This window comes from Salmo salar, chromosome 02 (genome assembly GCF_965601325.2).
Source record: "Salmo salar chromosome 02, fSalSal1, whole genome shotgun sequence".
NCBI lineage: Eukaryota > Metazoa > Chordata > Actinopteri > Salmoniformes > Salmonidae > Salmo > Salmo salar.
Genome location: NC_138292.1, coordinates 65,325,934 through 65,345,000, shown reverse-complemented (window position 1 = coordinate 65,345,000; position 19,067 = coordinate 65,325,934). Strand labels below are relative to the sequence as shown.

At 47.1% G+C, this 19,067-nt stretch overlaps 1 protein-coding gene across 2 annotated transcripts in view; it reads left to right on the top strand.

The window, feature by feature from the left end:
• LOC106589665 (uncharacterized) overlaps positions 1-18,913 on the top strand; it is a 31,823-nt gene extending 12,910 nt beyond the window's left edge. For both annotated transcript variants that reach the window (XM_082965994.1, XM_082965993.1), the window contains exons 2-8: positions 5,438-5,489; positions 5,944-6,024; positions 9,484-9,599; positions 12,468-12,540; positions 14,188-14,218; positions 14,522-14,578; positions 15,337-18,913. In XM_082965994.1, coding sequence (XP_082822120.1) covers positions 5,445-5,489; positions 5,944-6,024; positions 9,484-9,599; positions 12,468-12,540; positions 14,188-14,218; positions 14,522-14,578; positions 15,337-16,778 — 1,845 coding nt within the window. In that variant the 5' untranslated portion in view covers positions 5,438-5,444 and the 3' untranslated portion in view covers positions 16,779-18,913. The remainder of the gene's footprint in view (positions 1-5,437; positions 5,490-5,943; positions 6,025-9,483; positions 9,600-12,467; positions 12,541-14,187; positions 14,219-14,521; positions 14,579-15,336) is intronic.
• Positions 18,914-19,067: the final 154 nt, after the last annotated feature.

Below are 19,067 nucleotides of genomic sequence, written 5' to 3'. Positions count from 1 at the left end.
ATGAAGACTCTTTCCAGGAACTCTATGTTATGATTGGTGGGGTCTATTTCAATCAACTCCTGACTGGCAGCCAATAACAACAGCAGGGGATGCGTGTGTGAGGTCTGGGTCTTTGTGATTGGATGGCTCGTCGCCGATCGTCTGGAGGACACTTACTGGTGTGTGCTCTTTCCCTCTTCCCAAACAGAGAGAGAGAGAGATGCCAGTTTCCAATGACCTTGGACTGTAGCAATGTGTCTGACACGGATATTCCCTGAATATGATATTATTGATGTCAGACAGAGGATTTGATTCTTTATTTTTATTTGTTGGGCCCATGGTGCTATTCGGCGACTTTTGAAAGGCTATCTTGTTGTGTTGGGTGGCGAATGCTGAAGCCTGTCCCCCCACCCCACAGACACACACACCAGCTTATCCCCACAACACATCTCTCTGAGATTCACACATCAGACCGGACTTCCTTTCTGTCGACAGGAGGTGGCCAGTCAAGGCTAGTCAAGCACAGTTGCACTTCCTCCCAGAGGCTAGGGGGCGTAGAGCCCAGATAATTCTGATTTGTTGAAGTCTTCTCCGAACGTAAAATACTGCCTCTGGCTGCTCAGACTTAAAATATACTTATTCACACTCTAGATTGGATTAACTCTGTCTCCATGGCAACAAGTGAGCCCTTTTACGATCTCATCTTCACTCCCAAGTGACCCAACCTTCAGTGCAATGTGTATTGCTCCAGTACAACCTCCAGTGTAGTGTGTACCATTGTCTTATCCCATGGCATGACGCCTTAGTAGTAGCTTACTAGTACAGATTAGAACCCTGACGTACTAGTGGAATAGCTTGGATAGGATACCAGTCTGTTTATGCTTTAGCCACTACTGTTCAACTGTTGTCTGCACCCTAAAAACATCATACATGTAAATGAAGCCGTACTTGTACATTTACTTAGCGCAGTAATGTTAACTGAGGTAGTGTTGACATGCTCCACTAACAAGTACTACCTCTACCTCTATGGACAAAGGGTGTGTGTGTGTTTCCTGTCTGGACCTCACAGGGTCAGCCCGGTCTCTGTCCCTCTGTAACTCCAAATGTCGGGAGGAAATGGAGCAGAAACAGTCATTGCTTTGAAGTGTGTCGTGCTGCATCGGTCGCCGACGGCGTCAGTGTGCGTGGCTGAACTCTGTTTGATCGCCACGGTGATGTCACCGTATGGACTGATTTTAGCCTTTTCCCAACCTGACCCTCATCATTTGATCTGAGACTTGACTAGAAACCCCTCACTGACCTATACCCTTATGTTACTGGGTCTGGGCTTGGACTAAACCTTCGCTACTGTGCTACTGTCTGTGTGCTCATGGCTGCATGCTTGTTTGACACAACCCCCAACACTTCCACCTCAATGTGTACTTGTGCATGACACGTCCATAACCTTCTATTACCGCTGAGTAACCGTGTGTCTGTGAGAGACCGATATGATGGCGACACCTTACTGGAAGAATGCTCCATATAAACCATATAACCCCATGCTCAGTGGCGTAGCTTCAGTCGGTGCGGTCGCACCAGGGCCCGCGACGTGCCTGGGCCCGGAGCTGCGGGCCCCCTATGTAATTTGAATACCGCCCCACCATGCCAAAGTACTAGTTTGATGACGCGGGTCCATCACGTCTACGATTTGAAGAAAATATATTTCTTTAATGTAGGCTATATGATAAATGATCCCGCTGATGGTTTCACCAACAATTTTTTTTTTTTTGCCACTACATAAGTCAGCGTGATATTTTAGTGTTTTGATGACAATAAATCCAATTAACTTGCTAAATAAATCATATTATTCAATAGTTTCAATACCATGTTAAGATAATTAAATGGATTCCGGGATACATTGTGCAAATCCTCTCCAAAGCGTTGTTGTTTCTAACTATCAAGAGACAACAGCCGTAAAAATGTATAAAGAGAGAAAGTCGAGAATAAAAAATTACCGATTTAAAAAGTGGAGCCCAAAATAGGAAGGCCGAAAATGAGAAAGCAAAGGACGTATAAAAATTAGTTAAATTTTTTAAATGCAGTTCAAGTGCAGCCATTGCTAGAACAAGCAATGTAGCGGATGTAGGTTTCTCATCGCCAGCAGCAGCTTTTAGCGGGTCAAGTGAGCCAAGGCCAAGCTGTTCCATCGTGCCAGAAGAAGCAACTTTGACAGAGGAGGATGCAGGTTGTCAGGTATCGGCGGATACGACCCTGAGCACAAGCCAGGCCGGAACAAGCTATCCCCGGGCGGGGAGGAAGAGGAGCAGGGCGAGGCTAGAATCGTGGCGGCTGAGGAAACAGGTGGAAGTGGGACAGACGGTCTTTTTACCTATCCAGCTGACGGGGCATTATGCAACAAATGTGGATGCAAAAGTTAAACGGCACGTTATTGCATTAGGCTCGTGTAAGCCTACTGGCCCATTCCCAAGAGATGACGAAAGGCGGTGTTTTAACGAGTCGTATTACACCACTACAACCAAGGCTGGAATCAAATGACCACGTACATGGCTATGTTATTCAGCCAATATAGATTGCGCGTATTGTGAGCCTTGCTGGCTGTTAGGAGATCGGAGTGCCCCTTTCTTCTCTGATTTTTTTTATTTATTTTTATTTCACCTTTATTTAACCAGGTAGGCAAGTTGAGAACAAGTTCTCATTTACAATTGCGACCTGGCCAAGATAAAGCAAAGCAGTTCGACAACATACAACAACACAGAGTTACACATGGAGTAAAACAAATATACAGTCAATATAATACAGTAGAAAAATAAGTCTATGTACAATGTGAGCACGACTTCGCAGAGCGCAAGGCCCGTTGAATGCCAATCAGATGATCGAGTAAGCTTATATTTTTACAGAACAGGCTACCCAGACAGCCTATTTAAATCAAGATTTATTGAGATTAATTTACATTGCTGGTCAATCTACGACTATGCACGATCTGTCGTTGGAAACCATGTTCTGGTGCGTGGCCGCTGAGCCATTTCATTGTCATCATAGCCTATACGTTTAAATAGGCTATAAGAATAATAGTAAGCATATACGTATCATATACTGTTAAAAGGCATGCTGCCATTTAAGCAATCTGTTTGAATGCTCCACTTGATTGATTTGCTGGTGTTTTTGCTATAGGCCTCTGCGGGAGGCAGATCGTTTGAAATACCGACATGGCAGTTTTGCCGCGGTGCATAACTTCAGCGAGTACTGCGTCATTAGCTGTGTTTCGGTGTTTCTGTCGAGAGATTGATCTATATATTTATGTTTTATAATATAGGCTATTGCCTATTATTTGCAGATAAAATAGGGTGTTTTTTGACCGCTTTGTGCTTTCCGTGGTGCTGATCGATTTATACGGGTTAATTTCTGACCGCCGTCCATGGTGCTGAATGTATTGGCTACATTGCGGCTTCTCTGGTAACTGCTTCAAATGTGCCCTTAGATTAGGTTCTGCTCTGCTGTTACAATGTTTAGTAATATTAACACCCAGCCTTAACAACAAAATAATTTACATTTTAAGGGAAATATGGGTGGTGATATGGGCTCCTGGGCCCGTCATGATTAAGATACGCTACTGCCCCGCTATACAACCACCTGTTCCCGCAGCGAGCGCTAACTCTACGCTAGCAGAAACCATGTGGCCTCCCCACAGGGCAAATATACATCCTTTTACACACCGTGTGTGTTTCACACCAAGGCTCTGGGAGTGTTTGCACTGAAACCATGCCAACCAAAAAAACGTTAGCCACCGCTAGCTAGTGTGGTGGGTCCGTAAGACGGGTTTCTCACCTACTGTAGCGGACACACACACACACACACACACACACACACACACACCCTGAACCAGTTCCTCCTCTAGACTAACCATCCTGCCTGCGCCTCTTTTCTCTGTCAATCTCAACTAGTTGGTTGATGAGCTGAGGGAACTCTCTAGGGAATTTGTTGGGGGGGATTGGAACATATGTAGTAGTTAATGTCTTTTGGGGGGGTCTGAGAGTGTTGCCATAGTAACAGTTAATGGTACCTTGTGTGTGTGTGTGTGTGTGTGTACGTTATCGTTACTCATTGTGTTATTATTTCTCTCTGCATTGTTGGTAAGGACCTGTATGTAAGCATTTCACTGTTAGTCTACACTTCCGATTTGATTTGTAAGTGTAACTGAGTTAACGGTGTAGTGCGTAGGGACCTGGTCTGGGAGGAGTGTCTGTTACACACTGACCTTCATGTGGCGTAGAAGCATGTAGGAGATCTCCACAACTCAGTGAATACTGTTTAGACAATGGATTATGGTCTTGGACTAATACTGAGTCATTGTGTGCAAGTTTTTTTCCAACTTTCTCTCCCTCTCTGCTGTGCATCATCATATTGTATTTAATTCTCAGACTCCGTCTGTAGGGAGCTCAACAATGCTCCTCATCAAAGACAGTTTGTTTATCTCCTCACTGCTATTCCTGGCTCAACATGAGACCTGACGTAGTCCCTACGGAGGCTCATAAGCTGGTTATAAGCTGTCATAGCCCCAATGCCTCCAAACACCAGGGAGGTTGGGGTTTGAGGGAGGTATCAGGGTGTTTTCTAAGGCTTGGAGCAGAGGATAGGAACTGTGTGTAGAAGGATGAAGGGTAGGTGGTGATTGGTTGCTTTTTACACCAGATCGCAGGAATTAACTAGTGATGGTCAGGTTTTTCTAGTGGACTGGTCATTTTGTGTGCGTTGGGTCATTTTGTGTGCGTTGGGTCATTTTGTGTGCGTTGGGTCATTTTGTGTGCGTTGGGTCCAGTCTCCAATATTCCCTTGGGAAGTAGGAAATATCACTGTTGTTTCTACACAGTAGAAATATATCTCCTGGTCCTCTATAGATCAGTTGGTAGAGCATGGTGGTTGCAACGCCAGGATCGTGGGTTCAGTTCCTGGAACTACCCAAATGTAAAATGTAGGCAGGGGTGACCAAGTCGCTTTGGATAAAAGCGTCTGCTAAATGGCATATAGGATCTGTTTCTACATAGTTGAAAACAAAGGCTCTATAATAAAGGTTGGCGGGTACATCACATCCTCCAGGCTGTGTTCATACGTACCAAGTCAGGCTAGTCATATTGTCCCGCTGTGTGTCAGCTGTGAGGATCCAAACATGTAGTTACAGTCATTTGCCTTGTGATGCCCGAGGCCATGTCACAAGGGATACGTAATGTGAAACAACACAAGCTAGATAGAAACTTCCAGATGAATTCCCAGAAAAACAACTAAGGCTTCCAGGTATCTCAGGGTCAGAGTGCTGATCTAGGATCAGGTCCCCACCTGCCCATATAACCGTATTAATTGTGCTCGAAAAGGCAAAACTGTTCCTAGAGCAGCACTTTAACTACTTCCTAAGGTGAATGATATCTGTGACCTATAACCTTTAACCTCTTGTCTTGTCACACAGATTGAAGATGGACGAGGCAGAGAAGTACAAACAGAGACTGCAGGCGATCACTGTGAGTCAAGCACCTGACACACACACAACAACACATACAGGCCCATGGAAACTAAGCACTGCTCCTTGCGCTGTCTGTCCGTAGCTACTGAATAATTTACCCATAGTGCAGTGTGTCGCACCGCCTCCCTCAGCCCAGTAAAACAACGCCACAGTATTTCCATGGAGACACAGTGACTATTATAGGGTGGCCACCTCTCTATGGTAAGGGTTCCTATGTGACAGGTTTGACCAGGTGTTCTACTCTTTTCTTTCACCTCTCCATCTCTTCTTTCTGTTTTCTCTTTGTTCTCCCTCTGTTTCTATTTTTTTCCTCTTTGTTTATCACTCCACCTCTCACTGTCTCGCGCCCCCCCTCGCCCCTCCCTCCTCTCTCTCTCTCTCTCCCCTCTCTTGCTCTCTCTCTCTCTCTCTCTCTCTCTCCCCCCTCTCTCTCTCTCTCTCCCCTCTCTCAGGAGAAGCGTCGTCTGCAGGAGGAACAGGAGAGGGCCAAGAGGGAGATGGAGGAGGAGAGGCTGAGGCTACAGCAGCTCAAGGTGACACTCACTCTCTCTCTGGTCTGACCATCACCCTCTCACTGTCCCCGGCCTGTCACCCCTCTCACTGTCCCCGGCCCGTCGCCCCTCGCTCTGTCCCCGGCCCGTCGCCCCCCGCTCTGTCCCCGGCCCGTCGCCCCCCCGCTCTGTCCCCGGCCCGTCGGCCCCCGCGCTGTCCCCGGCCCGTCGCCCCCCGCGCTGTCCCCGGCCCGTCGCCCCCCGCGCTGTCCCCGGCCCGTCGCCCCCCGCGCTGTCCCCGGCCCGTCGCCCCCCGCGCTGTCCCCGGCCCGTCGCCCCCCGCGCTGTCCCCGGCCCGTCGCCCCTCGCGCTGTGCAGGACTATTTATTCTGAAGTGTAACGTCAAATGGCCAGAAAAGTGACCACATACACTCAGACACACTCTCTCTCTCTATGAATATGGTGGTGGATACTGGACAGAACCCCCACACTCATTCTCTCTCTGTGAATATGGTGGTGGATACTGGACAGAACCCCCACACTCATTCTCTCTCTGTGAATATGGTGGTGGATACTGGACAGAACCCCCACACTCATTCTCTCACTGTGAATATGGTGGTGGATACTGGACAGAACCCCCACACTCATTCTCTCGCTGTGAATATGGTGGTGGATACTGGACAGAACCCCCACACTCATTCTCTCTCTGTGAATATGGTGGTGGATACTGGACAGAACCCCCACACTCATTCTCTCTCTGTGAATATGGTGGTGGATACTGGACAGAACCCCCACACTCATTCTCTCTCTGTGAATATGGTGGTGGATACTGGACAGAACCCCCACACTCATTCTCTCTCTGTGAATATGGTGGTGGATACTGGACAGAACCCCCACACTCATTCTCTCGCTGTGAATATGGTGGTGGATACTGGACAGAACCCCCACACTCATTCTCTCGCTGTGAATATGGTGGTGGATACTGGACAGAACCCCCACACTCATTCTCTCTCTGTGAATATGGTGGTGGATACTGGACAGAACCCCCACACTCATTCTCTCGCTGTGAATATGGTGGTGGATACTGGACAGAACCCCCACACTCATTCTCTCGCTGTGAATATGGTGGTGGATACTGGACAGAACCCCCACACTCATTCTTCTTTCCCCACAAATGTAGAATGTAGCCATAATGTTGTTCCGCCAAAATCCTGTACGGACTCATTCCAGCTTGTTAGCAAGGGGCTTACTTCAGTTCCAAATTCCATCCCAAGCAACACGCAACTCCTAGTCTACTTGAGAAGACACACACACACACACACACACACACACCCTTCCTGAAACTGCCTGCCAGAGTTTGGAGGTTTGGCCTTCCTTCACTAGAATGGTGTGTGTGTGTTTACGTGCTCTGCTCTCTGCACTGGACGGCTCTATTGTTTTCACACCACTTCCAGATTGGCGTTCCCACTGCCCTAGGGCGCATTCCTCAAATCCTTGCTGTGTGCTTGTGTACACCCAATGAGAAACTGGTTTCAGGTGACTGGTCTGCCTTAGTCTGCTACCTGGAGCCGCCTCCAAGAATGATTCCCCCAACCACCCTTATGAGGCTAAATTGTAACGAACTTGCATAAACCATCGTTTTTGGTTGGCTAACTTCTAACCTACAAGAACGCCTCTGTCTACAACTGTACAGTACTGACTACTGAAGGAGCAAACTCTGATCTGTACTCCTCAGAGGTAAAGGTAGTGTTGACCTCTCAATGGCTGTCACCAGCCGTGGTCTCTAGACTTCCTCAGCGGTTCATTACAGCCTGCTATCACCCCCCCCCCCCCCTCCCAGCTTTAAAAGGGCTATTAAAGTTGCCTAACATCAATAATAAGAAGCCACACAATGCTCAGTGAAATGCATTTAATTTGACTGTTTTAAAGAGGTCTTCTATTAAGGGAACACACTCGTTGAAGCAGCATACTCTGAAGGGAGTGTACAAGTAGCCTGTAAAGTTGCTGCCTCGCAGTTCAACAGAGGTACTATAGCCTTCTAATTGTTCTCATCATGTAACATGAACTCATGTTAGTCCTGTGGGGGAAGGAGGTGTACTGTTTTGTATTCAGCCACTCTCGGAGGACAATGGGTATTTCTTAATTATGCAAAAAGTTGTGATGGTGTCCGCACTCAAAAAGATGTCTGATAAAGCTTACTCTATTTCAAAAATATATATTATTATTTTCCCTGCATCAGGGATAGCGTGCCCAGATGTTTTGGCTTTGCAGCCTTCTTCAGTACCTACACACGGTAAAGCTGAAACGTCCGTGTACTCTATCCCGGATGCGGTGAAAATACATATTCTTTTATAATTAAATGTAGTAAGGTTTATGCGACAGCTTTTTGAGTGCGGACCCATCACATCTTTTTACTTGTCTGAATTTCTGGGTTTTACCCACCAATCAAACTTCTGGTCCTCTTGATTAGGTCTTTCTTAGAACGAGAGAACAATCCCTTTAATTGAACTTCATTTTAGTCCTGTTGGGTTAGAGGAAGGTGTTGTGCAAACACACATTTTGGCACTCTGAGAGGACCTGTGCTGCTACAGAAACAGGAAGGAAGTGCTCTCTGCAGACTTCCTGTCAGTGCTCTGCTATACATTTCACCTTCAGCTGAGGTGGTGAGAGGGGGCCAGAGGAGAGGGGGAGGGGAGGCCAACAGGGGGAGGGGAAGGGAGTGGTAGGATAGGAGAGACCCTGTGTCCCAATTCGTTACCTTGCTCGCAAAAGTGTGCACTCATTCACTCCCCCTCATGCATTTAAAAGCATTGGATTGGTGTAAGCATGGGCTAGAAATCTTTTAAATCTATATGGTAAAGTGAGCAAGTGCACACTTGGGGCAGAAAGGAGTGTGTTCTTGTCCGAATGTATGGGATATGAGTTAAAGGGATGGGCACCTGTTGATGGCTTTATTGAAGTATTAAAGGGATGGGCACCTGTTGAGCGATTTATTGCGTTGGGGAGAAGTGGAGTGGAGAATGAGGTCTATTAGAGAGATGTGACCTAAGCTGATTGGATGGGTAGGTTTAAAGGTCACAGCCACCGGCTGACACCATAACAATAGTGTGTGAGAATGAAGACAAACCTGTCAGATTTAAAGACTTTGCCATGTTGTATTTAGCTCATGTTGTGTCTGAGTAGGAGTGTATGATTTGGAGGATGTCTTTGACGTTGACAACGCTGACTGACATGCTTCTCTTGCTCTCCCTGTGTCCTCCCTCCCTCTCTCCCTGTGTCCTCCCTCCCTCTCTCCCTGTGTCCTCCCTCCCTCTCTCCCTGTGTCCTCCCTCCCTCTCTCCCTGTGTCCTGCCTCCCTCTCTCCCTGTGTCCTGCCTCCCTCTCTCTCTCCCGGTGTCCTGCCTCCCTCCCTCTCTCCATGTGCCCTCCCTCTCTCCATGTGTCCTCCCTCCCTCCCTCCCTCTCTCCCGGTGTCCTCTCTCGCTCTCTCTCTCCATCCAGAGGAAGTCTCTTAGAGACCAGTGGCTGATGGACGGCCCCTCTTCTCCCACATCCTCAGAGCCTCGTTCCCCGCTGTGGGGCTCCCAGGCCCAGGAGATGGAGCAACACATAGACAAGTAGGAATCTCCTATTATACACCCCATACTCACCATGTTACCTGTATAGGGCTACCTGTGTACTCACCATGTTACCTGTATAGGGCTACCTGTGTACTCACCATGTTACCTGTATAGGGCTACCTGTGTACTCACCATGTTACCTGTATAGGGCTACCTGTGTACTCACCATGTTACCTGTATAGGGCTACCTGTGTACTCACCATGTTACCTGTATAGGGCTACCTGTGTACTCACCACATTACCTGTATAGGGCTACCTGTGTACTCACCACATTACCTGTATAGGGCTACCTGTGAACTCACCACATTACCTGTATAGGGCTACCTGTGAACTCACCACGTTACCTGTATAGGGCTACCTGTGTACTCACCATGTTACCTGTATAGGGCTACCTGTGTACTCACCATGTTACCTGCATAGGGCTACCTGTGTACTCACCACATTACCTGTGGGCTACCTGTGTACTCACCATGTTACCTGCATAGGGCTACCTGTGTACTCACCACATTACCTGTATAGGGCTACCTGTGAACTCACCATGTTACCTGTATAGGGCTACCTGTGTACTAACCATGTTACCTGTATAGGGCTACCTGTGTACTCACCACGTTACCTGTATAGGGCTAACTGTGTACTCACCACGTTACCTGTATAGGGCTACCTGTGTACTCACCATGCTACCTGTGTACTCACCATGTTACCTGTATAGGGCTAACTGTGTACTCACCACATTACCTCTATAGGGCTATCTGTGTACTCACCACATTACCTGTATAGGGCTACCTGTGTACTCACCATGTTACCTGTATAGGGCTACCTGTGTACTCACCATGTTACCTGTATAGGGCTACCTGTGTACTCACCACGTTACCTGTATAGGGCTACCTGTGTACTCACCACATTACCTGTATAGGGCTACCTGTGTACTCACCACATTACCTGTATAGGGCTACCTGTGTACTCACCACATTACCTGTATAGGGCTACCTGTGTACTCACCACGTGTACTCACCACGTTACCTGTATAGGGCTAACTGTGTACTCACCACGTTACCTGTATAGGGCTACCTGTGTACTCACCACGTTACCTGTATAGGGCTACCTGTGTACTCACCACGTTACCTGCATAGGGCTACCTGTGTACTCACCACGTTACCTGTATAGGGCTACCTGTGTACTCACCACGTTGCCTGTATAGGGCTACCTGTGTACTCACCACATTACCTGTATAGGGCTACCTGTGTACTCACCACGTTACCTGTATAGGGCTACCTGTGTACTCACCACGTTACCTGTATAGGGCTACCTATGTACTCACCACGTTACCTGCATAGGGCTACCTGTGTACTCACCACGTTACCTGTATAGGGCTACCTGTTTACTCACCACGTTACCTGTATAGGGCTAACTGTGTACTCACCACGTTACCCGTATAGGGCTAACTGTGTACTCACCACATTACCTGTATAGGGCTAGATACTTACTAGATACTCTCGATGCTTGGTTCACACCATAGATACCATACTCACCACACTTTCTTTCTAGGGCTTTCTATGCTCTCAACTCCTATCTGTGTTGTGCTGTACATGCAGTGTGTTTGTAGGAGGCCAGCCTCATCTCATAGTCTACACAATAGCTGTAAGAAGACTCTAATTCTCTAAGATGTTCTATACTCTCCATGTTGTCTGTCAAGTGTTGTGGCTGTTTGTTAGACCCTAGATTCAGATTATACACTCACCTCTGACCTTAGTGGTTATAGGCTCTACACCTCCATGTGGTTATAGGCTCTACACCTCCATGTGGTTATAGGCTCTACACCTCGTAGTGGTTATAGGCTCTACACCTCCATGTGGTTATAGTCTCTGCACCTCGTAGTGGTTATAGTCTCTGCACCTCGTAGTGGTTGTAGTCTCTGCACCTCGTAGTGGTTATAGTCTCTGCACCTCGTAGTGGTTATAGTCTCTACACCTCGTAGTGGTTATAGTCTCTGCACCTCGTAGTGGTTATAGTCTCTGCACCTCGTAGTGGTTATAGTCTCTGCACCTCGTAGTGGTTATAGTCTCTGCACCTCGTAGTGGTTATAGTCTCTGCACCTCGTAGTGGTTATAGTCTCTGCACCTCGTAGTGGTTATAGTCTCTGCACCTCGTAGTGGTTATAGTCTCTGCACCTCGTAGTGGTTATAGTCTCTGCACCTCGTAGTGGTTATAGTCTCTGCACCTCGTAGTGGTTATAGTCTCTGCACCTCGTAGTGGTTATAGTCTCTGCACCTCGTAGTGGTTATAGTCTCTGCACCTCGTAGTGGTTATAGTCTCTACACCTCCATGTGGTTATAGGCTCTACACCTCCATGTGGTTATAGGCTCTACACCTCCATGTGGTTATAGGCTCTACACCTCGTAGTGGTTATAGGCTCTGCACCTCGTAGTGGTTATAGGCTCTGCACCTCGTAGTGGTTATAGTCTCTGCACCTCGTAGTGGTTATAGTCTCTACACCTCGTAGTGGTTATAGTCTCTACACCTCGTAGTGGTTATAGTCTCTGCACCTCGTAGTGGTTATAGTCTCTGCACCTCGTAGTGGTTATAGTCTCTGCACCTCGTAGTGGTTATAGTCTCTACACCTCGTAGTGGTTATAGTCTCTGCACCTCGTAGTGGTTATAGTCTCTACACCTCGTAGTGGTTATAGTCTCTACACCTCGTAGTGTATGTTCATGTATTGTAAGTGTCTGATAGCACTACCTTTTATCAGTGCGAGGTTAAAAGTGAACGGTTTGTTCTGGCTGAGATTGGAACCGAACGCTAAGAAAGTGTGTGTGTGTGTGTGTGTGTGTGTGTGTGTGTGTGTGTGTGTGTGTGTGTGTGTGCAGGTTGCAGACAGAGAGTCAACGTTTAGCGGAGGAGGAGGAGAAACTGGAGCAGCCGATGGAAGATGGCCGAGCTGTGAGTGACACACACTATGTCCTACTGTACTTGTGCAGACCTTTTGGGGACCAACAATTGATTCACATTTTTCCTCTAAACTGTAATTCTAAGTCTAAAACATACTTTTTACAAGTGAGGACTGGCAAAATGTCCTCACTTGGTTTACTATTCTTGTCAGGACTTCTGGCACTAAAATGTGTACACCTACACCGACACAGAGAGAGAGAATTAGGATGGCCATGCTGTGAGTAACGCACAGAGAGAGAGAGAGAATTAGGATGGCCATGCTGTGAGTAACGCACACAGAGAGAGAGAATTAGGATGGCCATGCTGTGAGTAACACACACAGAGAGAGAGAATTAGGATGGCCATGCTGTGAGTAACACACACAGAGAGAGAGAATTAGGATGGCCATGCTGTGAGTAACGCACACAGAGAGAGAGAGAATTAGGATGGCCATGCTGTGAGTAACGCACACAGAGAGAGAGAATTAGGATGGCCATGCTGTGAGTAACACACACAGAGAGAGAGAATTAGGATGGCCATGCTGTGAGTAACACACACAGAGAGAGAGAATTAGGATGGCCATGCTGTGAGTAACGCACACAGAGAGAGAGAATTAGGATGGCCATGCTGTGAGTAACACACATACAAACACTCACTGATACACAAGCACACAGACCAATTGAATGGGCCAGTAGAATACATGCTGAACAAGTAGCCCCAATCATTACGCACGATCTTCCCACCAGTCCTGACCGACGAGGCTCCTTTCAGAGAAATAATAAACTTTTCCATAATAATACGTTAATGCAGCTTTGATGTAGCACCTCTTGTTCAGAAGCAGGAGCTTTCGAAAGACCAAGCCCTCCTTGCATGAACAATGTACCACTTAAACGTGTGTAATCGCTCCACCTCAAGGCAACCGTGACTGTTTACCTCAGAATGACCTTTTTATTTTAGAACAAAGAATTCTCCTCGTCTTTTGTTCTTTTTGTTTGTATTTCTTCTCCTGACCTTGATTTTTCGAGGTTGTAGAGACGGGAATCACAAACCCAGCGTGTTATTTAGTCTCGTAGCCAAGGAGCAGACCGGTGAAGGTTGACTTGTATGATAGTGGGGCTTTCTGTGGCGTGGCAGAGAGACTACCCTCAACACTGGGCTCTTGTTATAAAGGGGGGGTGCTCCCACCCTCTTTAAAGGTCGACCGAGTGATCTGACGTAGAAGCAGAAAGTAATGGGCCATTTTCCGTAACGACTAAGAGCGTTGAAGCGCGAGGCTCAACTTCTCTGCTGTTTCGGTGCCCTGGCTACCAGGCTGTAACTAAGCGAACACCGTACACACGCGCAGATACTGTGTGAGAGGGAAGTCTTTGCATCTCACTCATCTCAATATCTGCGGTGCTGCTTGTGGCAACGGCATTTCACCGAGTCTACCTTTTTTTTAAAGTAGGCATATTTAGTATTGTATAGTGGATGGTGGGCCCTAACGTCTAATTAGCTCCCTCTTGTGGGTTGAAAATGCATGAATGACATTGCTCGTCTGCCCTTTTTATAATGGCGTCCCTCATCTAGGGTCACGGTTACAACTTGAGACTGAAACTATTAAAAGAATGGTATGTGGTTTGAGTGTCTAACCCCGCCCCTGTCTGTCTCCTCCAATAGAATGCAGCGGCGGTGGTGGAGGCTACAGCAGGTAGGTGTCACCTGTCTCTGAATGAATGATCGACTCTCTCGCTGTCACCACCTGTTACTGTTAGCAACCGCTGGTGGCTGTCGTCGTTCCACCAGCTTGATATTACTGGATCCAATCAGTTGAATTGTTGAAAGATAAAATAGTAGGTCTTTGTTTCTGTTTGAGTTGATAATGAATGTGATGTGTGGTGAAAAGACGTCGTAAATAACCCAGTAGGTTTAAACAGAATGGGGACAGTTGAATGTTGGGCTTAATAAACACAGCTTTTTTTTTTTAAAGTCTTATTTCCATCTATTCCCACAGAAGCAGTCCAAGCAGATATCTTGGAGAATGGACAGGAAGAAGTAGAGTCCGAATCCGGTAAGGGGTTAACAATGTTACCATCATCTCTCCTTCACTCTGAATCAACTGAAATGGGTTCTAGTCCCAGAAGACACTACAGACTGTACTGGCCTTTGATGGTATTTGTATTACAAAGGCAATACGTTGTATTCATACGTCAGTGGAAGTTCATACATGCATGCAGTATCTATGCATTTGAATGAGATGGAATACATATAAATTGATGCTGATGAAAAATATGTGTTAAGTGAAGTTATCAGGGAAAAGCATAGAAATATAATTTATAGAATGTGAAAAATCCCATCAGACCACTGCACCATGATGGGTCTAGTAATTCTATTTCTATGGGGCAAAGAGCACACAACACAAGCCAAGTCAGTGGAAATGTTCTGGTTGGTTGGATTCAGGGTCACAGGGACTGGCAACATGCCTCTGGCTTGGTGCTGAAATGTCACTCCTATCAATTTGACCTTCTGTCATGAGTCCAGAACAGAACAGCGTTGATTCTGGAAGCTGCTCTCCCTTCACTTCTTTTGGATTTCTATATCACTCGCCCCATTGGCCGGCCTCTTTTCTTGTCTTTCTCCTTCGCTCTCCATAACTTTCTCCAAGTTTCTCCAAATGTTCCACTCTCCTGCTTCTTTTGCTGACTATTCTAGCTGGACTTTCCAGAGCTTGGTAAGACTAATGTGCATCCTTGCCAAGGGTCTTGCGGATAGAAGACTGGGAAGATGATTGAAACATTTCCTAACTATGATCTGTCTGTCTTGTCACAGTTCTAGGAACAGTTGAGGCAGCACTATTGGAAAGAGCTGAGATCCTCACCAATGGGAGAGGAGAGGGGGAGGGGCAAGCTGCTACCCACGATGCATCAGAGGAGGGCGGACTGCCCAACGGCACCACCGGTCCAGTGACGGTCGTCCCCGAAGATGGTGCCGTTACCATGATGTTCCTGGGGTTCACGGAGGCGGAGCCAGGCGAGGCTCCGGTAATCGAGGAAGGAGGAGTGATCATGATGAGAGCGGAGCGAGTGATTATCAATGACGAGGGAGACGAGCTGGCAAATGACCTTTCCTCTCCGGGGCAGGAACAGGAAGTAGACTCGGCCGCGTTCAATAAGAGCTCAGAATCTCCTGAGGAAGGAGGAATTGAGGAGGCGAAACCAGAGACAACTCCTGAAGAGTCCTCAGAAGTAGCAAAAGAGACTGAGGCAGACACAGTAACCAGAGGTTTAGGAGAAGGACAGATGGACACAGTAACCGGAGGTTTAGGAGAAGGACAGATGTACACAGTAACCAGAGGTTTAGGAGAAGGACAGATGGACACAGTAACCGGAGGTTTAGGAGAAGGACAGATGGACACAGTGACCAGAGGTTTAGGAGAAGGACAGATGGACACAGTAACCGGAGGTTTAGGAGAAGGACAGATGGACACAGTAACCGGAGGTTTAGGAGAAGGACAGATGGACACAGTAACCGGAGGTTTAGGAGAAGGACAGATGTACACAGTAACCAGAGGTTTAGGAGAAGGACAGATGGACACAGTAACCGGAGGTTTAGGAGAAGGACAGATGGACACAGTGACCAGAGATTTAGGAGAAGGACAGATGGACACAGTAACAGGAGATTTAGGAGAAGGACAGATGGACACAGTAACAGGAGATTTAGGAGAAGGACAGATGGACACAGTGACCAGAGATTTAGGAGAAGGACAGATGTACACAGTGACCAGAGATTTAGGAGAAGGACAGATGGAGGGTGTGGCAAACGGTGGTGGAGAGGAAGAGGCACAGCCAGTAGAGGAAGCTCCTGTGTCTGATCTGCAGGCCCCAGATGATGGCGTGGTGGCTGCCGTTCCCGTCTACTCTGAGACCTTACTCACACCCAGGCCCGACGCAGAGGGAGAGGCTGCAGGCGAGCCGGCAGAGGGCGATGTGGAAGTGAAGACTGAAATGGAAGTCAAGGGGGAAGAGGAGGCCTCGGTGGCCCCAGAATCAGCCATCCTCCCTGGGGGCCAGTTCCTGGAGGTGTCCCTAGTGGAGCCCTGGACTGAGGCAGAGCCTGAGCAGGAGCCCCTGCTGTTCCCATCCAAGGCCCAGACCCTGGGGGAGCAGGCTCCAGCCGCCCCAGAGACACTGACCGCTACCAGGGGAGAGGCGGAGGGAGGGGTCGGTGTGGCTCCCAAACGCAAGACCTGCCAGTGCTGCTCCGTCATGTGATCAATCATTTCGCTCGCGCTCTATCTCCCTACCAGATTCTCCAATGCTTTCTCTGTGTAATACTACAAGAGGGACTTGACTCTGCCTCAAACACTGTGAATGATGGGGGGTGGTAAGATGGTGTGTTATTACTGAAGTGCCTTGTGGATCTCCTTCCCTAAGAGTATAGTTACCCATCCAGAGGAACCTGGGTTTTGTTCAGTAGGGCGAAGTGCTTTGAAATGAAAAATAAAACCCAGTGTTTTTCTTGTTGGTCCAGGTAGGCCCTCCCTGTTTGAGTCAGTTGTTTTCCTTTTGATTCTAATGAACACAACCCTGTCAGCCTTGGCTGTGTTACTGTTGGCTGGTACTGAGAATGAAAGACCAGTCTTAATCCATTATGCTGTATCTGTGTATCCACCCTACTATTCACACAGAACCTGCTTTCAACTGAACTGGACTACATATCCAGGTTGTGATAGGAATTCTGTCGGGGGGGGGGGGGGGGGGCTGATGATTGAATCATGACCAGTACAGTAGGGATGAGACAGAAAGGCCTGATGATTGAATCATGACCAGTACAGTAGGGATGAGACAGAAAGGGCTGATGATTGGATCATGACCAGTACAGTAGGGATGAGACAGAAAGGCCTGATGATTGAATCATGACCAGTACAGTAGGGATGAGACAAAGGGCTGATGATTGGATCATGACCAGTACAGTAGGGATGAGACAGAAAGGCCTGATGATTGAATCATGACCAGTACAGTAGGGATGAGACAGAAAGGCCTGATGATTGAATCATGACCAGTACAGTAGGGATGAGACAGAAAGGGCTGATGATTGAATCATGACCAGTACAGTAGGGATGAGACAGAAAGACCTGATGATTGAATCATGACCAGTACAGTAGGGATGAGACAGAAAGGCCTGATGATTGAATCATGACCAGTATAGTAGGGATGAGACAAAGACCTGATGATTGAATCATGACCTGTACAGTAGGGATGAGACAGAAAGGCCTGATGATTGAATCATGACCAGTACAGTAGGGATGTGTCAAATGAAACCCTAGTCCTTACAAAGTGATCTACTGTTGACCTGGGTCTGGGTCTATGTTCTCTGGTCGAAGGTAGGTCACTGAGTGTACAAAACATTAGGAACACCTGCTCTTTCCATGACCGACTGACCAGGTGACGCTATGATCCCTTATTGATGTCACTTGTTAAATCCACTTTTTTATCCTTGAGACATGGATGGGGTACGTGTGCCATTGAGGGTGAATGGGCAAGACAAAATATTGAAATGCCTTTGAACAGGGTTTGGTGGCAGGTGCCAGGCGTACCGGTTTCAGTGTCGAAGAACTGCAACGCTGCTGTTTTTCACACGCAACAGCATTCTGTGTGGATTAAGAAAGGACCACCACTCAAAGGACATCCAACCAACTTGACACCACTGTGGGAAGCATTGGAGTCAACATGGGCCAGCATCCCTGTGGAATGCTTTCAACACCTTGTAGTCCATGCCTGGAAGGAACTGGGGCTGTTCTGAGGGCAGAAAGGGGGTGTAATTCAATATTAGAAAGGTGTTCCTCATGTTTTGTACACCGTGTATGTAAAGGGAATAGTGGGCCTTTTTGGGTGCACTTATGTCTCAACTTGATAGTCTACATACAATTTGAGATCTTTATTCCATTGTCTTTCTATTTGTTGTATGTGTTACCCTTCTTGCCTGCTTGAGTGTTATCAAGGTTTGTAACGTTCCATTAACTTTCAGAAAATTCCCGGGTTTTCCAGAAATCAAAATTCCCAGGTTTTCCTAGTTGGAGGATTTTGGATCTCCTGCCTATTCCTTCCAGATTCAGGGAATCTTCCAACCAGGATTTCTGGAAAACCTCACATTTTTCAGAAAGTGGCCAGCATTTTGCAACCTTACCATCTTGAATCTTATTTTGGTCCATTATCAATTGTTAAAGGGAAAGTATGTTTTTATATCTAAATTCTATGCATTTTATTTTATCAGTGTATTTTCCATAGAATACACACAGCGCTCTGGCATGTATATAGCCACCATGAAATCAAGCGGGAGTTTATGTATAGAATGTGTTTTTTTCAACCAATGGTTTAATGATTAAACTGACATTTGTGAAATATTATTTGATGTCCTGTCTAACCGTTTGTCAACACTGGACAGTGAAAAACGACCATGTTGCTCCATTCTAAGATAAAACACACAGATTATTGAGTAACCTTTGACGTGAAGAGTCAAAACACACAACGCGTGTCCCAAATGGCACCCCATTCCCTTCA